Here is a 24571-nt window from a genome sequence, read left to right on the forward strand (position 1 = left end):
TGTCCTGGCCAAGACTGTCCATGGCCAAAATCCTGGGAGGAGAATGGAGGAGAAGGGATTGTGATGTGGTTATCCCTCTGAGGGTGATTTCTTGCTTTCTGTCTCTGTGTGTCTCTGTCTGTCTCTCTGGTGAGTGCATGTGACCTGTAGCAAAAATCTCTTTCAAAAAAACACAACAGCACAGAGGGACAGAGGGACGTGCCTGGGACATGGGACAGGGATGGGTAGAAGGGGGCATCTGGCCCCGAGGCAGGCCCAGGTGGCAGCATTCACGCTCCCCTCCCTCCCTCTGCCTCCGAGGTGGGCCTGCTCAGTGGCATCTGCATCATCGTGGGCACCATCATTGGCTCCGGCATCTTCATCTCCCCCAAGTCTGTGCTCAGCAACACGGAAGCCGTGGGACCCTGTCTCATCATCTGGGCAGCCTGTGGCATTCTGGCAACGCTGGGTAACAAGGCTGCCGCCCCGGGTGGGCCCTCCCTGTGCGGTGTGGGGACACACTACATGAGCACTGCCTGGGCCCTGTCCTTGCTGCTGCGGGCCCCTCTCTGCACGGGTGGCACAGAACTGTCTATCTGGCTGCGACTGAACACCCAGTGGCCAGAACTCCGGGCTGCCCAGGGAGAGGACCATGGTGGGCCCCTGTGAGCACAGCCCCTAGAGGAGATGAAGGCTCCCTTGGCCTGGGACCGTGGCTCACAAGGGACCTGGGGATGCTTCCGCTCTGTTCCAGGTGCTCTGTGCTTTGCAGAGCTTGGGACAATGATCACCAAGTCAGGGGGCGAGTACCCGTACCTGATGGAGGCCTTCGGGCCCATTCCCGCCTACCTCTTCTCCTGGACCAGCCTGATCGTCATAAAGCCCACGTCCTTTGCCATCATCTGCCTCAGCTTTTCTGAGTACGTGTCGGCGCCCTTCTACGCAGGCTGCAAGCCTCCTGCTGTTGTCGTTAAATGCCTGGCTGCCGCTGCGATCCGTGAGTACCTGCACCAGTAGCCCTGGGCGGGGGCCAGAAAAGGCTGGCACTGATGATGTCAGGGAGACAAGTCTCGTCTCCACTGTGTCCAGAGGAAGGTCGGGTGGACCTGGAGGTTGTGCAGCGGCATCTGCTGCGATGCCTCAGGCCTGCCAGGGCCTGCAGGAAGGGCTTGTCCAGGCTGACCTCAGGGCAGCACCTCACCTTAGGGCCTGGCTGGCTAATTCTCCACTGCCCTTGGAGGCAGTCCTGGCTGGACTCCAAAGGTCATTGTCAGGTTTTTTTGTTTTGTTTGTTTTTGTTTTTGTTGTTGTTGTGCTTGAAAAAGCACAAATTGGGGCCAGCAGGTGGCAGAATTGTTGACACTGGACTCCCACATGGGTGACTGCGGTTCCAGGCCTGGACTCAACAGCTTAAAACTCAGGCCTGGCGCATGTGCGTACATGCCCAAAATCCTGGGAGGAAAATGGAGGAGAAGGGATTGTGATGTGGCCATCCCTCTGAGGGTGATTTCTTGCTTCTGTCTCTCTGTCTGGTGAGTCTCTCTCTGTCTCTCTGGTGAGTGCACATGACCTGTAGCAAAAATCTCTTTAAAAATAAAAAAAACAGGGACCAGCAGTTAGCATAATGGCTGTGTCATTGGACTCCCATGCAGTAGACCACGGTTCAAGTCCCGGCACTGGTGGCTTAAACTCACACTGGGCGTATGTGCGTGCATGCCCAAGATCCCGAGAGGAGAATGGAGGAGAAGGGATTGTGGCCTGGCCATCCCCCCCCGGGGGGGGGGTGATTTCTTTCTGTCTCTCTGTCTCTCTTTGTCTTTCTGGCGAGCACACACGCCCTATAGCAAAAACCTCTCCAAAAAGAAAAAAGAAAAAAAAAAAACCACAAATTTATTCACTCACAGTTCTGGATGCCAGAAGTCTGAGACCAAGATGTCAACGCAGTTGGTCTTTCTAGAGGCTGAGATGGAGTAAACTGCTCCCTGCCTCTCTCCCGACTTCTGGTGACTGTGGGCTACCCTTGGTGATCCTTGGCTCATAGATGCTTCACTCCCGTCTCGGCCCGGATTGTCATGTCCCTTCTCCTCAGTGTGTTCCCTCCTTCCTTTTTTTCTAAGGACACCTCTCATTGGAGGTACTGGGGGCCCTCATCTGAAAAAATATAAAGAATAGGGGCCAGGCAGGTAGCATAGTGGTTACGGTGTTGGATTCCCATGTGGTTGATGGTGGTTGGAGTCCCAGACCCGGCAGCTTGAAACTTAACTCCAGGTGCATCATGCCCAAAGTCTCTAGAGAACGATGGGGGAGAAAGGACTGTGGCATGGCTATTCCCCTGAGGGATGATTAGTTGCTTTCTGTCTCTTTGTTTCTCTCTGTCTCTCCAACAAACACATGTGCCCTATAGCAAAATAAAAAAAGAAAAGAAAAAAATCTCTCCCCCCAAAAAAGCATGCATATGATGTATATTAATCAAATTAAGGACATACACATGTTAGTTTTCTTGTTCATACTTGTTAATAGTTCTACCAGTTCTGTTTTATCTTTTTTTTTGGGGGGGGGGGGGGGGGGGGTTTTTTGCTATACGGGCCAGAAAGACAGAGAGAGAAAGAGAGACAGAAAGCGAGAAATCGCCCTCCCCCCAAGAAAGGTGATTTCCTAGAGAGGATGGCCACACCACAATCCCTTCTCCTCCATTCTCCTCTTGGGATCTTGGACACACACGCTCACGCTCCTGGCATGAGTTTAAGCTACCAGGTCCGGGACTTGAACCGTGGTCAACTATATGGGAGTCCAGCGACATAGCCATTATGCTAACTGCTGGTCCCTGTTTTATCTTTTTTGAAGTACGTATGAAATTGTCTGTATTTAAAGGTTAACTCTTGTTTAGCCCTGCCCTCTCAGCGTTCAGGGAGGTGAGTGTGATCGTGAGAAGGGAGGTGGGAGGTGGGGATAGAAAGGAGACTCTTCCAGGTCCCGGGGAAAATCCCAAACGCAGGCTGTCCCCATGACTTTGCAGTGCTCATCACCACCGTGAACGCGCTGAGCGTGCGCCTGGGCAGCTACGTGCAGAACTTCTTCACGGCAGCCAAGCTGGTGATTGTGGCTGTCATCATCATCAGCGGACTCGTCCTGCTGGCCCAAGGTGACCTGCCGCGGGAGGGGAGGGGAGCCCCACACGGCACTCGCCCCCACAGCATCCGTAAGGAAGCACGTAGCAGCCGGGCACAAAGGACCTTTAGCTTCTCGACCTCTCAGAACCCGATAACCTGAGGTCACGAGGCAGACCCTTCTTTCGCCCGGAGATGAGCACAAAGCGGAAAGCTGCTCAGCTGATGCCCGCTACTCCCTGTCTGGCTTAATTACAGGAAACACGAGGAATTTTGAAAATTCTTTTGAGGGCGCAAAATTATCCGTGGGAGCCATCAGTCTGGCATTTTACAACGGACTCTGGGCGTATGACGGCTGGTAAGGCACTCCCACGGTGTCCCAAGTCTGCTCGTGGGTTTTCTAGTTGTGGGAAGCAATGACTCGCCCTTCCCAAGTGTGCTGTGGCCATGAATTTCACCTTCACATTTCCCTTTGTGAGGTGCCCAGCTCCTCACCTTTCCTGCCCCCTGGGGCTCCACAGACAGCAAGGCACTTTCTGCCCTTTCCCTAGTCCTGGACGTGACCCCCAGTAGAGTCCCTGCAGGCAGCAGCAAAGCCCTGTACAGACTCAGCAAGCAACACGGGCTCAGCCAAGTTGGAGGTAGCAGCTGCCCAAGCATTTGGCAAGGCTAAGAGTATTCAACAGCATTTTCAAAAATGTTGCTATTGGGGGCCAGCAGGTGGCGTAGTGGTTAAGGTTATGGACTCCCACATGGCTGAGTACTGTTCAAATCCTGGGCCTGGCGGTTTGAAACTCACGCTGTGTGTGACTGTGCCCAAAATCTTTATAGGAGAAGGAATTGCAGCATTTCCATCCCTCCTGGGGGATGATTTCTCGCTTAAAAAAAAATGTTGCTACTAGGTACATGTGCTTCTGGGAGAGAGAGAGAGGGGGAGGGAGAGAGAAAGTGAAAAAGTACACCCCCAAGGGATATGACCACACTGCAGTCCCTTGTCCTCCATCCTCCTCTTGGGATTTTGGGCACACATACACATGCTTCTGGCATATTTCTCAAGCCACCAGGTCCAGGACTCGAACTGCATAGTCAGCCATGTGGGATCCAGCTGCCTTAGCCACTGTGCCACTGGCTGGCCCAGCACTTTTATTTATGCCTTGGCGATATTAAGTTTAGTCAGTGAGCTTCTGTTTATGCCCCTTAAGGAAGGAGCATGACCATCTATGACTCTGGCCTTCCCCTCTGTTTTTAGGATTCATTCCCTTTTAAGACAAAGAATCTTCCATTTTTTCCAAGTGCCTTGGGAACTCTCTACTCCTAATTATTAAAAATTTGTGTGGTTCCCATAGAGGGCAAAGACTTGACCAATGTGTGGGTCTTGATAGGGCCCCACCATCACCAGGGCCTTCCAAGAAAGAAATTACCTTGGAATTCCTATGAAAGTATTTTCCCTTTGGTGGAGAATCTTAAGTAAGGCCAACATTTATTTATTTTTATTTATTTATTTATTTATTTATTTATTTATTTATTTTGAGAGGTTTTTGCTATAGGGCACGTGCGCTTGCCAGACAGACAGAGACAGACAGACAGAAAGCAAGAAATCACCCCCCAGGGGGGATGGCCACACCGCAATCCCTTCTCCTCCATTCTCCTCTCGGGATCTTGGGCACGCACGCACATGTGCCCAGAGTGAGTTTAAGCCACTGGGTCCAGGACTCAAACCGCGGTCGACTACATGGGAGTCCAGTGACATAGCCATTACGCTAACTGCTGGTCCCAAGGCCAACATTTATTATTGTGTGTTTCATAATCTTCTCAAAGTTAAGATGATGTCACTCATGTCACTTCTCTTCTCCAGGAATCAACTCAATTACATTACAGAAGAACTCAAAAACCCTTTCAGGTAAGAGCTCAGTCAGGACCAGTGAGAGTGGATAGACAAGCATGTGAAAGGACTTCAGAAAGCTTGTGGGAAGGGACTAGCAGATGATGCACTGGTTAGGTTGCTGGACTCCCCCGTGGTCAATTGTGGTTCGTAGCCCCAGACCTGGCAGCTTAAAACTTAACACTGAGTACATGTGCATGCATGCCCAAAATCCCAAGAGAACGGAGGAGAAGGGATTGCTGTTGGCCATTTCCCCAGAGGAGTGATTTCTGGCTTTCTGTCTCTCTGGCGAGCACACACACCCTATAACAAAAATTTCTAAAAAAAAAAAAGTCAAAAAAGCTTGTGGGAAAATAAAATTAAAGTACATGTTTATTGGTGACCAGCAGGTGGTGTGGTGGTTAAGGTGCTGGACACTCCCACATGGTCGACCAGGGTTCGAGTCCTGAATCTGGTGGCTTGCTTTCTCACTTCCTCTCTCACTCTCACCCTCTGTCTCTCTCTGATCAAACTTAAAAAAAAAATGAATGAATAAATAAAATAAATATTAAAAAAGTACATGTTTATTTTGGTGTAAAAAAATTCCCTAGGCATAATTTTTTTGAGAGATTTTTGCTATAGGGTGCATGTGCTCACCAGAGAGACAGAAAGAGACAAGGAGTGAGGAAGCAAGAAATCAGCCCCCAAGGGGGATGGTCATGTCACAATTCCTTCTCCTCTTGGGATTTTGGGCATGCATGTACATATGCCTGGTGCGAATTTTAAGCTGCCAGGTCTGGGACTTGAACTGCAGTCGGCTATCTGGGAGTCCAGTGATGTAACCATTATGCCATCTGCTAATCCCATAACTTCATAATATTTTCTATGAACTTTCTGAAGACCCTTCACAGTTCTCTCTCAGCATGCAGTGGAGCTGCTTCTTCCCATTATTCCCGTTTCCTCCAGACAGAGGCTGGCTTCTTCCAAGCTCATCATACACTCTCAGTTTGATGGTGTTGGGAGCAGTTGCACGGTTGCTGAAGGGAAGGAAGGGCTCTAGCCTCCTTTATTTCTGGCTTATTTTGCTTCATAAACAATTCTATTTGATTGCCCTAGGGTCTAAGGGAGAGAGAAGGTCATCAAAAGATGACTCATGTCCCCGCTGGGACTCTGCACAAACCCACAGACCCCCTGATCCCCACCTGGGTGGGCCAGGTGGGGCCTCTGTCCCCCAGCCCACAATGGGGAGCAGGTGCAAAGGCGGGCGAGAAGGAAGGACTGGACAGAAACAACCATCTCATGAGACTCCCATGGACGCCCGGGTCTGACCTTGGGCTTCTGTGTCACTGTCCCTCTCAGAAACCTGCCCCTGGCCATTATCATCGGGATCCCTCTGGTGACAGTGTGCTACATCCTCATGAACGTCTCCTATTTCACTGTGATGACTGCAACTGAGCTCCTGCAGTCCCAGGCTGTGGCGGTGGTGAGTGCCAGGCGTCTGCTGCAGGGCTGTGGTGGGTGTGGGGGCGCTCAGGTGAGTGGTGGTCCCCTCCCAGGGGAAGAGGAAAAAATCATCCTCTAGGAGATGGAGTATGGGCCAACAAAGACCCCCTGAGCTGAGAGGCCTGGATCTGAGACCCTCAGCAGGTGGTGGGCTCTGTTCCCCCAGTCCATCTGCTACCTGGGTACAGACATCATGTGTGGGAGGCTGGGCTGGATTGAACCCGGACTCGGGTCTCGACAGGCAAGTCTGACGGAGAGAGAGAAAGCGCAGGGGAGTTGAAGGAGGTAATGATGATAATGGATTGTGGACTTTGAGCTGAGAGAGGAGGAGGCAAGGGCAAGAGGTCATTAATGGCATGAGGGACTATGGGAAAAGTGGGCTAGGAACAGGCCCTGGCGCCTCGTAGGTCTGGGCTATACCAGGAAGTGAGCTGGGAACAGTGAGGTGATGGGGATTCGGATATGGAGGAGACACGGTTTTGGCTAATGGTGAGGTCCCCAACCAACCACAAAGGAGGTCACTGACCACGAGACTGGGCACCAAGATGAGAGGGAGAATGAGGTCCTGCTGGGTGGAGAGGTCAAGGGTGTAAGAGGCTAGGGTGAAATGCTGAAGAATTTCAAGGGGGAGTGGTGGTGGACAAGAGATCCTGAGATAGTCTAGAGAAAAAAGGCAGAAGGGTTTTGTTGTTGTTGTTTTTGCTGTAGGGTGTGTGTGCTCACTGGAGAGACAGAGACAGAGACAGTAAGAAATCACAGCCTGGGTGGATGATCACACTGCAATCCCTTTTCTTCCATTCTCCTCTTCAGATTTTGGGCATGTGCATTTTTTTTTTTTTGAGAGATTTTCACTGTAGGGCGCGTGCGCTCGCCAGACAGACAGACATAGAGACAGAAAGCGAGAAATCACCCCCCAGGGGGGATGGTCACGCCGCAATCCCTTCTCCTCCATTCTCCTCTCGGGATCTTGGGCACGCACGCACACGCGCCCGGCGTGAGTTTTAAGCCACTGGGTCCGGGACACGAACCGCAGTCGACTACGTGGGAATCCAGCAACATAGCCATTACGCTAACCGCTGGTCCCACACATGCACTTTTGTGCCCAGCATGAGTTTTAAGCCTCTGGGTCCGGGACTTGAACTGAGGTCTGCTATATGAGAGTCCAGCACCTTAACCACCACGACACTTGCTGACCTCATAATTTTTTTTTCATGAGTAGTTTTCACTCTCTCCTCTCCAGTAGGGGTCATAGATCTGTGTCCAATGGGATGAGGCGGGTCCCTGGGTCTTTGGGGAGACAGAATAGCTTTTTTAGACCAATAGCTCCTGGGTGCTCTGAAAGACGCCCCTAGGGTTTATCTTGCTTCTCCCACCAGACGTTTGGTGACCGCGTGCTTTATCCAGCTTCCTGGGTGGTTCCACTTTTTGTGGCGTTTTCAACCATCGGTGCTGCTAACGGGACCTGCTTTACAGCGGGCAGGTAGGGGACCCCCGCCATGCGCTCCTGGGGTGGGCAGGGGTAGCAAAGCTGATTTCACACCTGAGGAAGACAAGTGCCTAAAATCCTGAGGGCTCTGCCAGGACAAAGTCCTCCAGGCACAAGTGGAAACCCAGATGTCCAAAGAAGGGTGTGGCTTGAGCCCACACAGCAAACTGGTGAGGACAGTGTGGACAAGCAGGCCACACTGGAACTGCATACAGCTGTCCAGAACCTCTGCTTTGCCACTCCACTAGGGCCCTCAGTGCTGAGGGGAAAAGGCCACCAGCCTCAGCATAAGGGGGAGGTGACATGGGGCGAATGAGGCATTGGGTTACGTGTGGTACTTTTTACCTTGTGGGTTTTCACCTAATGATATTTTCCGAACATTTTCTCATATTAATACATACACTATCTGAGCTAGCTCCATGGCTTAGTGGTTAAAGGAGCTGGCTTCCTCAAGACCAATAGCACAGTTCGAACACCAGCTCCCATGGTTTGAAAAACACCGGGCACGTACGTATGTGGGTGCTCAAAATCCAAACAGGATGGAGAAATGGAGAAGGGATTGCAGCATGGCCATGCCCCATTGTGGGGTGTTTTCTTCCTCTCCCTTTCTCTGTCTCTCTCTAGCAAGTGCATGCCCCTTCTGGGGGATAGATAGATAGATAGATGATAGATAGATGTGTGTGTGTGTGTGTGTGTGTGTGTGTGTGTGTGTACACACACATACATATATACTCTAATATATATAATCTAGTAATACATACATAGATGCGTGAGTATAATCTAGACCAGGAGTTGGTCAGTTTCCCTCAAAGGGTCAGACAGTAAATATCTGAGGCTCACAGGCTGTCTAAGTCTCTGTCACAGCTACTCCACTCTGCCTTTGGAGCACGATAGTAAATAGTCATGGGTATAATGCAATAAAACTTTATTTACACAAACAGGTATACTTTACCAATCAGCATAATTCAACAAATCCTCCACTCATGAGCTGGCTGTGGGTTATTTCCATGAACATTTCTGCAGTGAACATTTTTTTAAATGAATTACTTACTTTCTATTATTTATTTTTTGAAGGTTTTTGCCACAGGGTGCATGTGCTCGCCATAGAGAGACAGTGATAGGGAAAGCGAGAAATCACCCCCACTCCCATGGCAGATGGCCATGCTGCAATCCCTTTTCCTCCATTCTCCTCCTGGGATTTTGGGCATACACACACATGCGCCCAGCATGATTTTCAACCTGCTGGGTCCAGGCCTTGAACCGCAGTTGGCTATGTGGAAGTCCAGCGCTGTAACTGCTATGTAACCTGCTGACCCTATTATTATTATTTAATTTGCTATAGGGCACATGTGTTCACCAAAGAGAGACAGAGAAAGAGAGGGAAAGTGAGAAAGCTAGCTGCCAGATCCAGGACTCTAACCATGATCAGCCATGTGGGAGTCCAGCAGATTAGCCATCACACCACCTACTGGCCCTTGCAAGGAACAATTTTTAAAAATTTTATTTCATGAGTGACAGTGCAGACACACGCACACACATACACACACACACAGATGAGAGAGAGAGAGAGGAAGTGAAAAAGAGAGAGAGAACCTCCAACAGTTTTGACACCACAAGCCACCCCTTGCTTCAGCAAGCCTGGGTCATAGGCAAGTACATGCTCTGTATACTGAGGGAGGTCTCGGGATATGAACCAGCAACCTTCCCATGTGGGTAGCCTCACACAGTGTTACATCTTATTGCTGCACTACCATCTGGCCCCTATAGTAAATATTTTGAATATGTCTTTGCCCAGTTCTTTAGTGTTTCATGATTTATTTCTGAGTGAAATTTCCAAAGGTTATATACTTTACAAAATGAAATACACATTTAAAAGAAAATCATTACAACACTCTGTCAAAGTACATGTATTGCTAGCCCTCAAATTTTGTTCTCTTTCTTTCTTTCTTTTGTTTTGTTTTGTTTTGTTTTGTTTTTAAGAGAGGTTTTTGAAGGACCAGTGGGTGGCATGGTGGTTAAGGTGCTACATGCTCCCACATGGCTGACCACGGTTCAAGTCCTGGACCTGGCGGCTTGCTTTCTCATCTTCTCTCTCTCTCTCTGTCTGTGTGTATCTCTCTGGTCAAATTAAAAATGAATGAATGAATAAATAAAATTCAATAAATAATTGTTTTAAAAAAGAGAGAGAGGTTTTTGCTATAGGGCGTGTGTTCTCCCTAGAGAGGGAGAGACAGAAAGTGAGAAATCACCTATCAAGGGGGATGGCGACACCACAATCCCTTCTCCTTCTTGAGATCTCGGGCATACACGCACATGCGCCCAGCATTAGTTTAAAGTCACAGGGTCTGGGACTCAAACCGCCGTCACCTACATGGGAGTCTGGTAACATAACCATTACGGCATCTGCTGGTCCCTAAATTTTGTTTTTCTTTCAAAAGTGATTTTGCAGGACCAGCAGTTAGCGTAATGGCTATGTCGCTGGACTCCCATGTAGGTGACGGCGGTTTGAGTCCCAGACCTAGTGGCTTAAACTCACACTGGGCGCATGTGCGTGTGTGCCTAAGATCCCGAGAGGAGAATGGAGAAGGGATTGTGGCGTGGCCATCCCCCCTGGAGGTCATTTCTCGCTTTCTGTCTCTCTGTCTCTCTCTGTCTGTCTGAAAAACTCTCAAAAAAAAAAAGTGATTTTGCTGTTCTAGATTCTTGACATTTCTATATGAATTTTATTTTAGGTTTTTTTTTTTTTTTGAGAGTTTTTCAGACAGACAGAGAGAGACAGAGAGACAGAAAGCGAGAAATCACCTCCAGGGGGGATGGCCACGCCACAATCCCTTCTCCTCCATTCTCCTCTCGGGATCTTAGGCACACACGCACATGCGCCCAGTGTGAGTTTAAGCCACTGGGTCCGGGACACGAACCGCAGTCGACTACGTGGGAGTCCAGCGACATAGCCATTACGCTAACTGCTGGTCTCTTTAGGTTTATTTTTAATTGATAAATTATAATTACATATATTTATAGGGTACAAAGTGTTTTTTAAAAGGATTATTTATTTATTTAATTCCATTTGTTATTATTATTTTTTAAAATTTGACCAGAAAGAGAGAAAGGGAACATGAGAAAGCAAACCACCAGGTCCAGGACTCGAACCATGGTCAGCCATGTGGGAATTCAGCATCTTTAACCATCATGCCACCTGCTGGCCTCCAAAGTGGTGTTTTGATACGTATGCACATTGTGGAATGAAAACATCAGGCTAATTAACATATCCATCATCTCACATAATTATCATTTCTTTGTGGTAAAAACATTTTAAATACTTTAAATCCCCAAACAACATGGGACCACCAGATGATGTAGTGGTTATATTGCTGAACTCCCACGTAGTCAACTGTAGTTAGAGTCCTAAATCTGGCTGCCTAAAACTCACACCAGGAGCATGTGCGTGCATGCCCAAAATCCTGAGAGGAGAATGGAGAAGGGATTGCAGTGTGGCCATCCCCTCTGTGGGTGATTTCTTGCTTTCTGCCTTTCTGTCTCTCTCTCCAGTGAGCAAATGCACCCTATAGCAAAAAAACTCTCTCAAAAAAAATTCCCAACAATATATGAGCAAACCAAATTCAACAACACATTTAAAAGATCATTCATGTGGGGCTGGCAGGTGACATGGTGGTTAAGGACCCTGGACTCCCATATGGCCAACAGTGGTTCAAGTCCCAGATCTAGCAGCCTTCTTTCTCACTTTGCCTCTCTCGTTCTCTCTCTCTCTGTCCCTTTCTGATCAGATTAAAATAAATAAAGTTAAATAAAATAATTCTTTAAAAAAAAAGATCATTCAGGTGTTGTCACAGTGGTGCAGCAGTAACACAATGCTCCATGGTGCTGAATCCCCATGAGAATGTACTGAGTTTGCACCCCAAAATTGCCCTGTACATACTGACTGTGAGCAAATTTGCCAATGAGACTGGCTGACTATAATTGGGAGGGACTAGCAGGTGAGGACCCTGTAGGAGGAACATGTCTCTTTCTCTTGTGAAATAAATAAACTAAAAAAAAAAAAAGATCATTCATCATGATCAAGTGGGATTCATCCAAGAATGCAAGTATGGTTCAATATACAAAAATCAGTAAATGTGATATATCATATTAAAAGAATGAAGGACAAAAAAGTGATGATTTCAATAGTTGCAGGAAAAGTTTTTGGCAAAATTCAATATCCCTTCATAGTAAAAATGCTCAACAAATTAGGTATATAAGAAATGTTCCTCAGTACCAGCAGTTGGCATAATGGCTATGTTGCTGGACTCCCATGCAGTTGACCGTGGTTCAAGTCCTGGACCCAGTGGCTTCAACTCACGCCGGACATGTGTGCATGCATGCCCAAGATCCCGAGAGGAGAGTGGAGGAGAAGGGACTGTGGCATGGCTATCCCCCATGGAGGGTGATTTCTCACTTTCTGTCTCTCTTTCTTTCTGGTGAGCACACATGCCCTATACAAAAAACCTCTCCCCCCCAAAAAAAGAAATGTTCCTCAATACAATAAAGGCCATATAACAAACTCAACATCAAATATCAAGCTAATATCATACTAAATGAGAAAAAGTTGAAAGTTTTCCTCTAAGATCTGGAACAAGACAAGAATTTCACCTTCACCACTTCTATTCAACATAGTACTAGAAATTTTAGCCAAAGCAATTAGGCAAGAAAATGAAATAAAAGGCATTCAGACTAGAAAGTAAGAAAATTGATTCTGTTTGAAAACAACATGATCTTATATGTAAAAAAATTCTAAAGATTCTACAAAAAAATATTGTTAGAACTGGGACCATCAAATGGCATGGTGGTTAAAGACACCAAATTCCCACATAGCTGACTGTGCTTCAAGTCCTAGATCTGGCTGCCTGAAACTCACACCAAACGCATATGTTTATGTGCCCAAAATCCCAAGAGAAGAATGCAGGAGAAGGAATTGCAGCATAGCCATCCCTCCAGGGGGTTATTTCTCATGTTCCCTCTCACTGTCTTTCTGTGTCTCTCTGGCAAGTGCCTGCACCCTATGGCAAAACCTGAAAAAAATTGTTATAACTAATGAATGGACTCAGAAGTTGTAGGATACAGAATGAACATAGAACAACCAGTAGTCTTCCTATACACTAATAGTGAACTATCTGAAAAAGAAATCAATAAATCAACAATCTTACTTACAATAATTACAAGAAAAATTACATAGGAATAAATTTAACCAAGGACATGAAATATCTCTACATTAAAGACTTATGAAACTTTGATGAGATTGAAGAAGACACAAATAAATGGAAGCTGTTCATGGATTGGAAGTATTAATATTGTTAAAATGTCCATACTACAGTCAGCCCCATGGCCTGTGGTTAAGGGAGCTGGATTCCACATGGCTGACCATGTGGTTCAAGTTTTGGCCCTGGCAGCTTAAAAAACATGCCAAGCATAGCAATCTAAAGAGGGTAGAGAAATAGAGGAGAAGGGATTGTAGTTTGATTGGGGGATGCTTTCTCCCTCTCCCTGTCTTTCTTTCTCTGTCTGTCTCTGGTGGACACACACTTCCTCTGGAATTTTTTTTAAAAAAACTCCTTACTACCCAAGGCAATCTGTAGCTTCAGTATAGTAGCTATCAAAATGGGGATAACATTCACAGAAAAAAAAATTCTAAAGTTTGTGTGGAACCACAAAAGATCCTGAACAGCCAAAGCAATTTTTATCAAAAAGAATAAAGCTGGAAGCATCACACTAACTAACCTCAAAACATACTACAAAGCTATAGGAATGAAAACACAGACACGCAGACCAATGGAACAGAAAAGAGAATGTAGAAATAAATCTATATACTTACAGACAACTGATATTGACAAAGGTGTCAAACACGTGCTATGGAGAAAGGACACTCTATTCAATAAAAGGTGCTGATAAAACTGGATAGCCATGTGAAGAAGAATAAAGCTAGACCTCATTTGTCACCATATTAAATAAAAAAAAAAAACTAAAATGGATGAAAAACTTAGGAATAAGCCCCCAAACTATGAAAACATTAGAAAAACAACATAGAAGAAATGTTTCCCAACATTGATATAGACAAAAGTCTTTTTGAGTAAGACCCCTAAAACCATAGTCATCAAAAGCAAAAATTAAAAAAATTTAAAAATAATTAAAAAAGCAAAAATAGAGAAGTGGGACCAAATCAAACTTTTAAGCTTCTACACAGAAGATGCCATCAGCAGGGTCAAAAGACAACCTACAGAATGGGAGAAAATATTTTCAAACAATCCATCTGACAAGGGGTTAATAGGATAATATACAAGGAACTCAAACAACTCGATAGCAAGAACACAAAAATCTCATTTTAAAATGAGCAAAAAACCTGAATAGATACTTCTCGAAAGAAGACATACAATAGGACCAGCCCATGGCCTAGTGGTTAAGGGAGCTAGATCCCACATGGCCAATCATGTGCCCCAAATCTTGACAGGATGCAGAAACAGAAAAGAGATTTCCATATAACCACACCCCATTGTGTGTTCTTTTTTCTCTCTCTCCCTCCCTGTCTGTCTCTTTCTAGTGAGTATACATGTCCTCTGACAAATTAAAACAGTAACAAGAAGACAACATACAAGTAGGTCCACCAGGTATATGAAAAAATGGTCAACATCACTAATCACAAGGGGAATACAAATCAAAACTACAGTGGGTTATAACCTCACTCCACTTAGAATGACTACTACCAAAAAGACAAAAATAACAAATGTTATCATGGATGTGGAGAAAGAACACTGGTACACTGTTGACAGGAATGAAAATTAGTATAGCCATTATGGAAAGCAGTATAGAGATGCCTCAAAGAATTTGAACCCATCTCCACTCACAGTCTCTGGCAAATACTCCTCTACTCTCTACTTCTAAGTAAAGTTTGAATTTTTAGATTCTGTATATGGTTTAAATTAGATCACATGATATTTGTCTTCCTGTGCCTGGCTTATTTCACTTAGCATAATGTCCAGTAGATTCATCATGTCATCGAAAATAATAGGATTTTGTTCTTTTTAAAGGTGGAATAGTATTCCATTCCATACACTTTTTTTTTTTTTTTGAGATCTGATCTTATTTCTTTCTTTCTCATAAAAATCTTATTTTTGACTGGATTCAGACTTAGAAGTGGAAACTCTCAGGGAGGACAGCCTGCGTCTCTTCACAATCTGTTCTTGGCGTTTTTCTTTAGCCTCCTTCATTCTCTTGGCCAAAGTTTAGCATATTCTGCTGCCTCTTCCTTATTTTTCTTAGTACGTTGTTTCTTGAGGGTAATACGCCGGCGTCTGTGTTGCAGGACATGGGGAGTCACAAGACGCTGAATCTTGGGTGCTTGGTCCTGGGTGTCTTACCTTCTTTATTTAAGGGCTTTCTTACAACATATTGACGGACATCATCTTCTTTAGAGAGATTGAAAACTTTTCAGATTCTGCTAGCTTTCTTAGGCCCCAGGCGACGAGGCACGGTAGTATCAGTCAGTCCTGAAATATCTTTCTCTCCTTTTTTAACAATAACCAAGTTGAGAATGCTCAGATTGGCATCCACAATGCAACCTCGAACAGATTGCGCTTTCTTTCTCCAGTTCTCCTTGGTCTGTAACAGGAATGTCCCTTACTCAGTAGCAGGCGGACACGGCCGTGAGTCAAGACGCCCTGCTTCATGGGGAAACCTTGTTTGTCGTTTCCACCACTGATTCGGACTACATAACCCTTCCATTCTTCGCCCAAAGCGTCAGCAGCAACTTCTGTGGCCATACGCTTCTCATAAAAAGTACGAAGTTTGCGTTCATTGTCCACTTCAATGAGTTTCTGGCAGCCTGTGGCCGGGAAGGAAATATTCAGCTTCATCTTGAAGCAGCTGACCTCCTCCGAGTCGCCACGAAAAAGAGGCCCAACTTCCACTTAGCTCAGGTCACATAGACAGTTTCTGTTATCTCCATACACTTTTTTTTTTTAAAGAGAGATTTTTGCTACAGGGTGCATGCACTCGCCAGAGAGACAGAAAGTGAGAAATCACCCTCCCCAGGGGGGATGGCCACACTGCAATCCCTTCTCCACAATCTCTTCTCCTCCATTCTCTTCTCCGGCTCTTGGGCACACATGCCCACATGCCCAATGTGAATTTTAAGCTGCTAGATCAGGGACTCGAACCACGGTTAACTATGTGGGAGTCCAGCGATACAACCATTACACCATGTGCTAGTCCTTATACACCACATTTTTAAAAATCCACTTTGGGGACCAGTAGATGGCATAGTAGTTATGTTGCTGGACTCCCACATGGCTGGTTTGAGTCCCAGACCTTTTGGCTTGAAAATCACACCAGGCATGTGTACAAGCATGCCCAAGATCCCGGGAGGAAAAGGGATTGTGGTGTGGCCATTTCCCCATTGGGGGTTATTCTCATTTTCCCTCTCACTATGTCTGTCTTTTTGTCTGTCTCTCTCTCTCCAGTGAGTGCATGTGCCTTAAGGCAAAAACCTCTTAAAAAAAAAACCACTGTCAATTCATCTGTCGATGGTCACTTAGGTTGTTTCCATACCTTGGCTATTGTGAATAATGCTTCAATGAACATTAGAGTGTAGATATCTCTTTGAAATACCACTTTCAATTCCTTTTAATATATATCTGGAAGTGGGATTGCTGGATCATATGGTAATCATATTTTTAGCTTTTTTTTTTTTAGTTTTTTGAGAGATCGCTATACTGTTTTCCCAATGACTGTGACAAATGTATACTCCCATCAACCATGTGGGAGTATAAGTCACTGATTTAATCTAAGTTAATTTATTTCCTTCTTACATAAGCAGTAGAGACAAAGAAAGACAGGCACCCTGAATAGAGTCTTTACACTGTGACCCACCACAGCCTCAGCAGCCCTGGCTCATGGGCATGTTTGCCTGGTGTATTCGGGAAGGTTGCTAGACATGGACCCAGAGCCTGCCTATGAGGGTCAGCCTCACGGAGCTTTGTGCCACTACAGATCACTATTTGCCCCTCACTGTAACTTAAATTTGCATTTTCCTGATGATTAGTGAATGGTATTGAACATTTTTTAAGGTCTCTATCGGCCTTTTGTATGGCCTCTTTCCAGAACTAACTATTCAGGCTGACTGCCTGTTTTAAAATAGGATTATTTGTTCTCTTGCTATGAAGTAGTTTGAATTCCTTATATATTTTTAATATGAGCCACTTATCTGATGTCTGATTAGAAAATATTTTCTTCCAGTCTGTGGGTTGTCTCTTCATTCTGTGTATGTTCTGACTTCTCCATCAAACAATCATTCCCCTATCTCTCCCTCTTCTTGGGACTCCCTGAGACACAACAATATTGAAATTTAGACCAGTTAATGGCCTCTGAGTGGTCAAGTGAAAGGAAGAGTTGCATGTCGCTAACTTTAAATCAAATTCTAGAAATGATTAAACTTAGTGAGGAAGGCATTTATTATAGAAAGCTGAGAGAGGCCAAAAGTAGGCCTCTTGTGCCAAACAGCCAGGCTGTGAACTCAAAGGAAAAGTTTTTAAAGAAATTTAAAAGTGTTATCCCAGGGAACAAATGCTAAGAAGGTAAAAACTTCCTTATTGTTAATATGGAGAAAAGTCCTAATGGTCTGGAGAGAAAAATCAAACCAGCTACAACATTCCCTTAAGCCAAGGTCTAATCCAACCCAAGGTCCTAACTTTCTATGAAAGCTGAGAGAGGTGAGGAAGACGCACAGGAAAAGATTGACGTTAGCAAAGGTTGGTTCATGTGGTTTAAGGAAAGATCTCTGAAATATAAAAATATAAGGCAAGGGGGTGGTGAGCATCACGGTGGATAAGGTGCTGGATTCCCACACAGCCAACCACGGTTTGAGTCCCAGACCCAGCCAGCAGCTTGAAAATCACAGAGGGTACACATGCATGTGTGCCCCAAATCCTAAGAATATGGAGGATAAGGAATTGCAGTGTGGCCATCCCCCTAGGAGGTGATTTCTTAGTTTTCCTCTTTCTATTACTCTCTGACAAATGCATGTGCCCTATAGTAAAAACCTAAGTTGTAAAAACATTTAAAAAATTTAAAAATATAAGGCAAAGCAGCAAGTGCTGTTATAGAAGTTTCAGCAAGTTATTCGGAAGACCTAGCTAAGATAATTGATGAAGAGCTACAATTAAACAATAGACTTTTTGAAGAATTATTTATTTATTTAATTCCATTTGTTTTTAATTATCATTTTTAAATTTGACCAGAGACAGAGAGAAAGGGAAAGTGAGAAAGCAAGTTGCCAGGTCCAAGACTCGAACCATGGTCAGCCATGTGGGACTCCGGCATCTCTATCTATTGTGCCATTTGCCAGACCCCCCCTTTTTTAAAAAGAATTAGTTATGTATTTAATTCCATTTGAACAATAGATTTTCTATGTAGACTAAAGTGTTTTATTGGAAGAAAATGCCATCTGGGACTTTCATAGCTATAGAGGACAAGTCAAACCCTGGCTTCAAAAGAAAGTTTTGACTGTCTTGTTTGAGGCTAATGTGGCTGATGGCTTTAAGCTGAAGCCAATCCTCATTTATCATTCAAAAAATTGTAGGACCCTTAAGAATTATGTTAAGGGACCAGCAGTTAGCGTAATGGCTATGTCGCTGGACTCCCATGTAGTTGACCACAGTTCGTGTCCTAGACCCGGTGGCTTAAAACTCACGCCGGGCACATGTGCGTGCATGCCCAAGATCCCGAGAGGAGAACGGAGAAGAAGGGATTGCAGCGTGGCCATCCCCCCCGGGGGGTGATTTCTTGCTTTCTGTCTCTACGTCTCTCTCTGTCTGTCTGGCGAGCACACGTGCCCTATAGCAACAACCTCTCCAAAAAAAAAAAAAAATGCTGTTAAGTCTACTCTGCCTATGCTCTGTAAATGGAACAACAAAGCCTAGATGATATCACATCTGATTATAGCATAGTTTACTGAGCAGTTTAAACTCACTGTGGAGACCTCTTTCTGAGAAAAAAAAAAAAAGATTACTTCTCATTGACAATGTACCTGGTCACCCAAAAGCTCTGATGGAGATGTGCAAGGAGATTAATGTTGTTTTCATCCCTGCTAACACAGCATCCATTCTGCAGCCTATGGATCAATAAGTAATTTGGGCTTTTATGTCTCTTTATCATTTTTTAAAAACAATTATTTTATGTTATTTATTATTATTATTATTATTAAATTTGACCAGAGAGAGGGGGAGAGAAAAGGGGAAAGTGAGAAAGCAAGCTGCCAGGTCTGGGACTCAAACTGTGGTTGGCCATGTGGGAGTCCAGCATTTCAACCACCACGCCACCTGCTGGCCCTTGTCTCATTACTTTAAAAATAGATTTAAAAAAAAATTTAAATGTAAGACAATAGCTATAATAGATAGTGATTCCTCTGATAGATCTAGGTAAAGTAAACTAAAAACCTAGAAAGAATTCGCTATTCTAGATCTGTTAAGAATATTCATGATTCAAGAGAGGAGGTTAAAATATCAACATCAATAGGAGTTCAGAAGTTGATTCTGGGCCAGCAGGTGGCGTGATAGTTAGGGTGCTGGACTCCCATACGGCTAACCACAGTTCGAGTCTCAGAGCTGGTGGCTTGCTTTCTAATTTTCTGTCTCTCTGGTCAAATTAAAATAATAATAATAAATTAAATTAATAATTCATAAAAAAGGAGTTCAAGACTTCAGTAAAAGTAATGGCAGATGTGATGGAAATAGTAAAAACTAGATGTGGGGCCTGAAGCCGTGACTGAATGACTAAAATCTCATGAAAAGGTTTAGCAAATGAGGAGTCACTTCCTTTTTTTTTTTTTTTTTTTTTTTTTTTTTGAGAGGTTTTCGCTATAGGGCACGTGCGCTCGCCAGACAGACAGAGAGAGACATAGAGACAGAAAGCGAGAAATCAACCCCCAGAGGGGATGGCCACGCCGCAATCCCTTCTCCTCCATTCTCCTCTCAGGATCTTGGGCACATACGCACACATGCCCGGCGTGAGTTTTAAGCCACTGGGTCCGGGACGCGAACCACAGTCGACTACGTGGGAGTCCAGCGACATAGCCATTACGCTAACTGCTGGTTCCCTCAAGAGTTCTTGAATGGTGGAATTCAGCCACTTATTTGTGTCTGCTAATTTGTCTCTGATTTGCCTGACTTATTGAAATATGGAAATTATGCATGGTTGGATTTTAGACATACAAGGCACTTCTGGGTGTGCTTTTGGTAGGTGCCCCAGGCACGGAGTCCAATGGCCCTGGACTAGTTTTGACATTTGTTTCTTTCATTACTTTTAGCACTTTGGTAAGGTATCTCCTCTTAAAAGGGACTTCCTGGGGCCAACAGGTGTCATGGTGGTTAAGGTGCAGTACTCCCACATAGCCAAATGTGGTTCAAGCCCTGGACCCAGCAGTTTGAAAATCATGCCAGGCACTCGTCATGTATGCCCAAAATCCCAGGAGAATAGAGGAGAAGGGATTGCTGCATGGTCATTCCCCTCCTTTGGGGGTGATGTCTCACTTTCCCTCTCTCTGTCTTTGTGGCTCTGGTAAGTGCACACACCTATGGCAAAAATCTTAAAAAAAAAAAAAAAGGAAAGAAAGAAAAAGGGACTTCTTGAACCTCTTCACCCTCTTCCCACACTCTCACCAATTGATTTCTGTATTGTTACTTTTTTAGACTCATTTACGTTGCAGGCCGGGAAGGCCACATGCTCAAAGTGCTCTCATACATTAGTGTCAGACGCCTAACTCCAGCCCCTGCCATCATCTTCTATGTAAGTAACAATTCTGCCATGACAACACCCATTCTAAAGGCATTGGTTCCCTCAGTTGGGACGGTGATGCACACCTGCATTGGTAAGCCCCGGGGGTTTTCAAATGACTCAGGTTCCCTTATTGTTGACATGAAGTAGATATATTTTAAAAAAAAATACCTGGGAACAGCAGATGGCATAATGGTTATGTTGCTGGATTCCCATGTAGTTGACTGCAGTTCGAGTTCTGGACCTGGAAGCTTGAAACTCATGCCAGGTGCATGTGCATGCATGCCTAAAATTCCGAGAGGAGAATGGAGGAGAAAGGATTACCATGTGGTCATCCCCCCTGGGGGTGATTTCTTGTTTTGTGTCTCTCTGGCAAGCACACATGCCCTATAGCAAAAATCTCTCCAAAATAATAATAATAAGAAGAAGAAGAAAGAAAGAAAATCCCAATTCAAATAATTATCTTGGGCCAGCAGGTGGTGTGAAGGTTAAGTGTGCATGCCCAAATCCCCACAGAAAGGAGGAGAAGGGACTGCAATGTAGCATCCCCCCTGGTGGGGGATGATGTCTTACTTTCCCTCTCTTTCGGGCTGTCTCTCTCTGGCAAGCACATGTGTTCTATAGCAAACGTAAAAACAAAACAAGTATCTGAACTTCCACTCTTATTTCCAAATTTATCCACCAAAGACACTGAATCTTCCAAACTGTACTCACTACTTAACTTTTTTTTTTTTTTTTTTTTTTGAGAGGTTTTTGCTATAGGGCGCATGCGCTCACCAGAAAAACAGAGAGACAGAAAGCGAGAAATCACCCCCCCCCCCAGGGGGGATGGCCACGCCACAATTCCTTCTCCTCCATTCTCCTCTCGGGATCTTGGGCACACACACACACGTACCTGGCGTGAGTTTAAGCCACTGAGTCCAGGACTCGAACTGCGGCCGACTACATGGGAGTCCAGCGACACGGCCATTACGCCAACTGCTGGTCTCCCCTCTAACTATCTTAATGTATGTTTATCTGTTCTAGAGAGCTGGTAACAAATTATGTAAAAGTCTTTTAGCTTATAGGGAAGAATAAGGCATTTTATTTTCAGGTTTACTGCCAATAGCTTCTCATTATGGTCTAATAATTTAGAAGTCACAGGATCCTTGTGTGGTAAAGATCCTTTGACACCCAATTGGAGTTCTTCAGTGGGGATGGGCCTTGGGTGTGTACCTGGGTACCTGGGCACCGAGATGCCATCCACATTCCCAGCCTCAGGGCCAGAGTATTGCCCCTAAGCCCCAAGAAGAACCACTACTCTCTACCACCCTGCTGTCTCTGAAGATGAGGAGACAGATTCAGGCAGTAGAAATATAAAATCAGGCCTGCACAAGTAATGTGGGTCAAGATGAGATCTGAATTTCATAGGCTTGGGCCCTTGACCATGATGAAAACTCCCTGGAAGGGAAATTCCTGTGAAGCTGGTGTGAGACACACATAAATATTTTTTTTCTTCTTTAAAATCACAACTTCGGGACCAGCAGTTGGTGTAATGGCTATGTTGCTGGACTCCCATGTAGTCGACCACAGTTCAAATCCTGGACCTGGTGGCTTAAACTCACACTGGGCACATGAGCGTGCGTGCCCAAGATCCCAAGAGGAGAATGGAGAAGAAGGGATTGTGGCATGGCCATCCCCCCTGGGGGGTGATTTCGCACTTTCTGTCTCTCTGTCTCTCTCTTTCTGGCTAGTGCACGCACCCTATAGCAAAAATCACCCCTTCAAAATACAAAGTTTCTTTCATACTAAGATGTTTATTCACAGGAAAAATGACCTCGCTACTCTTCTGTGAAATGACAATGTTTTTATGTACTCATGACCTAAGGATGTATTCTTCTTTCTATCAGGGTATCATAGCAACCATCTACATCATCCCTGGTGACATAAATTCCTTAGTCAATTATTTCAGCTTTGCGGCATGGTTATTTTATGGCATGACGGTTCTAGGACTCATTGTGATGAGGTTTACGAGGAAAGACCTGGAAAGGCCTATCAAGGTAAGTTTAGTGTCCCAAATGTCTTTCTTAAAATGAACCAGATAAGGGGCCAGCAGGTGGCATGGTGGTTAAGGTGCTGGACTCCCACATGGCCAACTGCTGTTTGAGTCCCAGATCTGGTGGCTTGCTTTCTCACTTTCCCTTTCTGTATCTCTGTAGTCACATTAAAAATAATCATAATAAAATTACATATTTTTATAAAATGAACAAGATAAGCTACCTAAAATAAAAGGGGCTCACTTTTCTATTTCCAAGCCGACTCTCGTCTTTTCTTGAGGACCACATTTTAGGGGGGCATTTACTCATGTCATCTTATACTTTATGATCCAATGAGCCACTTAATTACTCATTTACTAAGTTATCAAGAATACCTGAGACTTGTCTAGCTAACCAAAGTAAGAGGTCCAGCTCTGACGGTTCTGGCATTTCTCAAACACGCACTTACCCCTAGACTGCTCAGGACTTCTGGACTCTGGCCCCAGGCCCACTCTTGTGCAGTCAACCACTAATAGTCCACAGCTGCAACCCGTGTGGGGTTCCCTTCCCATTCTGTGCATGGCAGGTGTTGGTCTATACGCCAGTGAAGAGGAGGTAGAATTCATTTTGTTTCATTTACACAGAGGATAAATCATCCAATTTCTCCAACAAATCAAATAAGATAAAGAAGGCGGGGAGGGAATACACATGTTAAAAATAGAAAGTCCACACCAGTTAGAGATGCATACGGAATATTTTATAGATAAAAAGACAGGATGCCTGGTGTGTTCTTTCTTCTTTCCTTCTTTCTTTCTTTCTTTCTGTTTTTTGAGAGATTTTTGCTATAGGGTGCGTGCGCTCGCCAGACAGAGACAGACAGAGAGACAGAAAGCGAGAAATCACCCCCCCCAGGGAGATGGCCACGCTGCAATCCCTTCTCCTCCATTCTCCTCTTGGGATCTTGGGCACGCACACACACGTGCCTGGTGTGAGTTTAAGCCACCAGGTCCGGGACTTGAACCAGGGTCGACTACATGGGAGTCTAGCAACATAGCCATTACTCTAACTGCTGGTCCCCCTGGTATTTTCTTATATTCTGGGAAAAAGATAATAAGGTGGGATAGATGAAGATTCACAAAATTACTAAAAATTATTAAAATTAGGGGCCAGTGGGTGGCACGGTGGTTAAGGTGCTGAACTTCCACATAGGCAACTGTGGTTCGAGTTCTGGACCTGGTGGCTTGTTTTCTCTCTCTGGTGAACACATGTGCCCTACAGCAAAATTCAAGGATAATAATAATGATAAAATTCAATAAAATTTTTTTCAATTATTAAAATGAGAGGAGGGGAGGTGCCCATTTTCATCCCCGTCCTGGTGACTCTCATATCCGTGTTTTTGGTCCTGGCTCCGATCATCAGTGAACCCACGTGGGAGTATCTCTACTGCATGTTATTTATACTGAGCGGCCTCATCTTTTACTTCCTTTTTGTCCACTACAAGTTTGGATGGGCTCAAAAAATCTCAAGTAAGTATCAGCAAGGCCCGTTCTGCTATGGGCATGGCATCTGGCCTCCTCGCCCGCCCTGACTCTGCCAGGGCTTTACCACTGCATCCCACGGGACAGGCCAATTTCACCTCCCCTCTGGAGGACTGCCCTCCACGTTAAGAGCGCTGGGTCCACCCTTAGTCTCCGTGGTTCCTGTCAGTTACTGGGACAAGCAGAAAGGGAAAAGCACTGTTTTATTTCTCACTGAACAATACACATAACACAGAATCCACCATCTTAACCATGTTAAGTATGCG

General features: G+C 45.1%; 1 protein-coding gene and 1 pseudogene across 1 annotated transcript in view; one reads left to right on the plus strand and one right to left on the minus strand.

Annotated features, from left to right (window-relative positions):
* Nucleotides 1-24571, plus strand: part of SLC7A9 (solute carrier family 7 member 9) — a 29427-nt gene that overhangs the window by 3286 nt on the left and 1570 nt on the right. The window contains exons 3-12 of the mRNA XM_006167987.1: nucleotides 301-448; nucleotides 734-976; nucleotides 2996-3121; nucleotides 3345-3444; nucleotides 4942-4986; nucleotides 6307-6430; nucleotides 7827-7930; nucleotides 20668-20764; nucleotides 22642-22791; nucleotides 24119-24293. Coding sequence (XP_006168049.1) covers nucleotides 301-448; nucleotides 734-976; nucleotides 2996-3121; nucleotides 3345-3444; nucleotides 4942-4986; nucleotides 6307-6430; nucleotides 7827-7930; nucleotides 20668-20764; nucleotides 22642-22791; nucleotides 24119-24293 — 1312 coding nt within the window. The remainder of the gene's footprint in view (nucleotides 1-300; nucleotides 449-733; nucleotides 977-2995; nucleotides 3122-3344; nucleotides 3445-4941; nucleotides 4987-6306; nucleotides 6431-7826; nucleotides 7931-20667; nucleotides 20765-22641; nucleotides 22792-24118; nucleotides 24294-24571) is intronic.
* LOC106733843 (40S ribosomal protein S6 pseudogene) lies at nucleotides 15039-15852 on the minus strand (annotated as a pseudogene).

This window comes from Tupaia chinensis, unplaced genomic scaffold (assembly GCF_000334495.1).
Source record: "Tupaia chinensis unplaced genomic scaffold, TupChi_1.0 Scaffold145396_1, whole genome shotgun sequence".
Taxonomy (NCBI): Eukaryota; Metazoa; Chordata; class Mammalia; order Scandentia; family Tupaiidae; genus Tupaia; species Tupaia belangeri.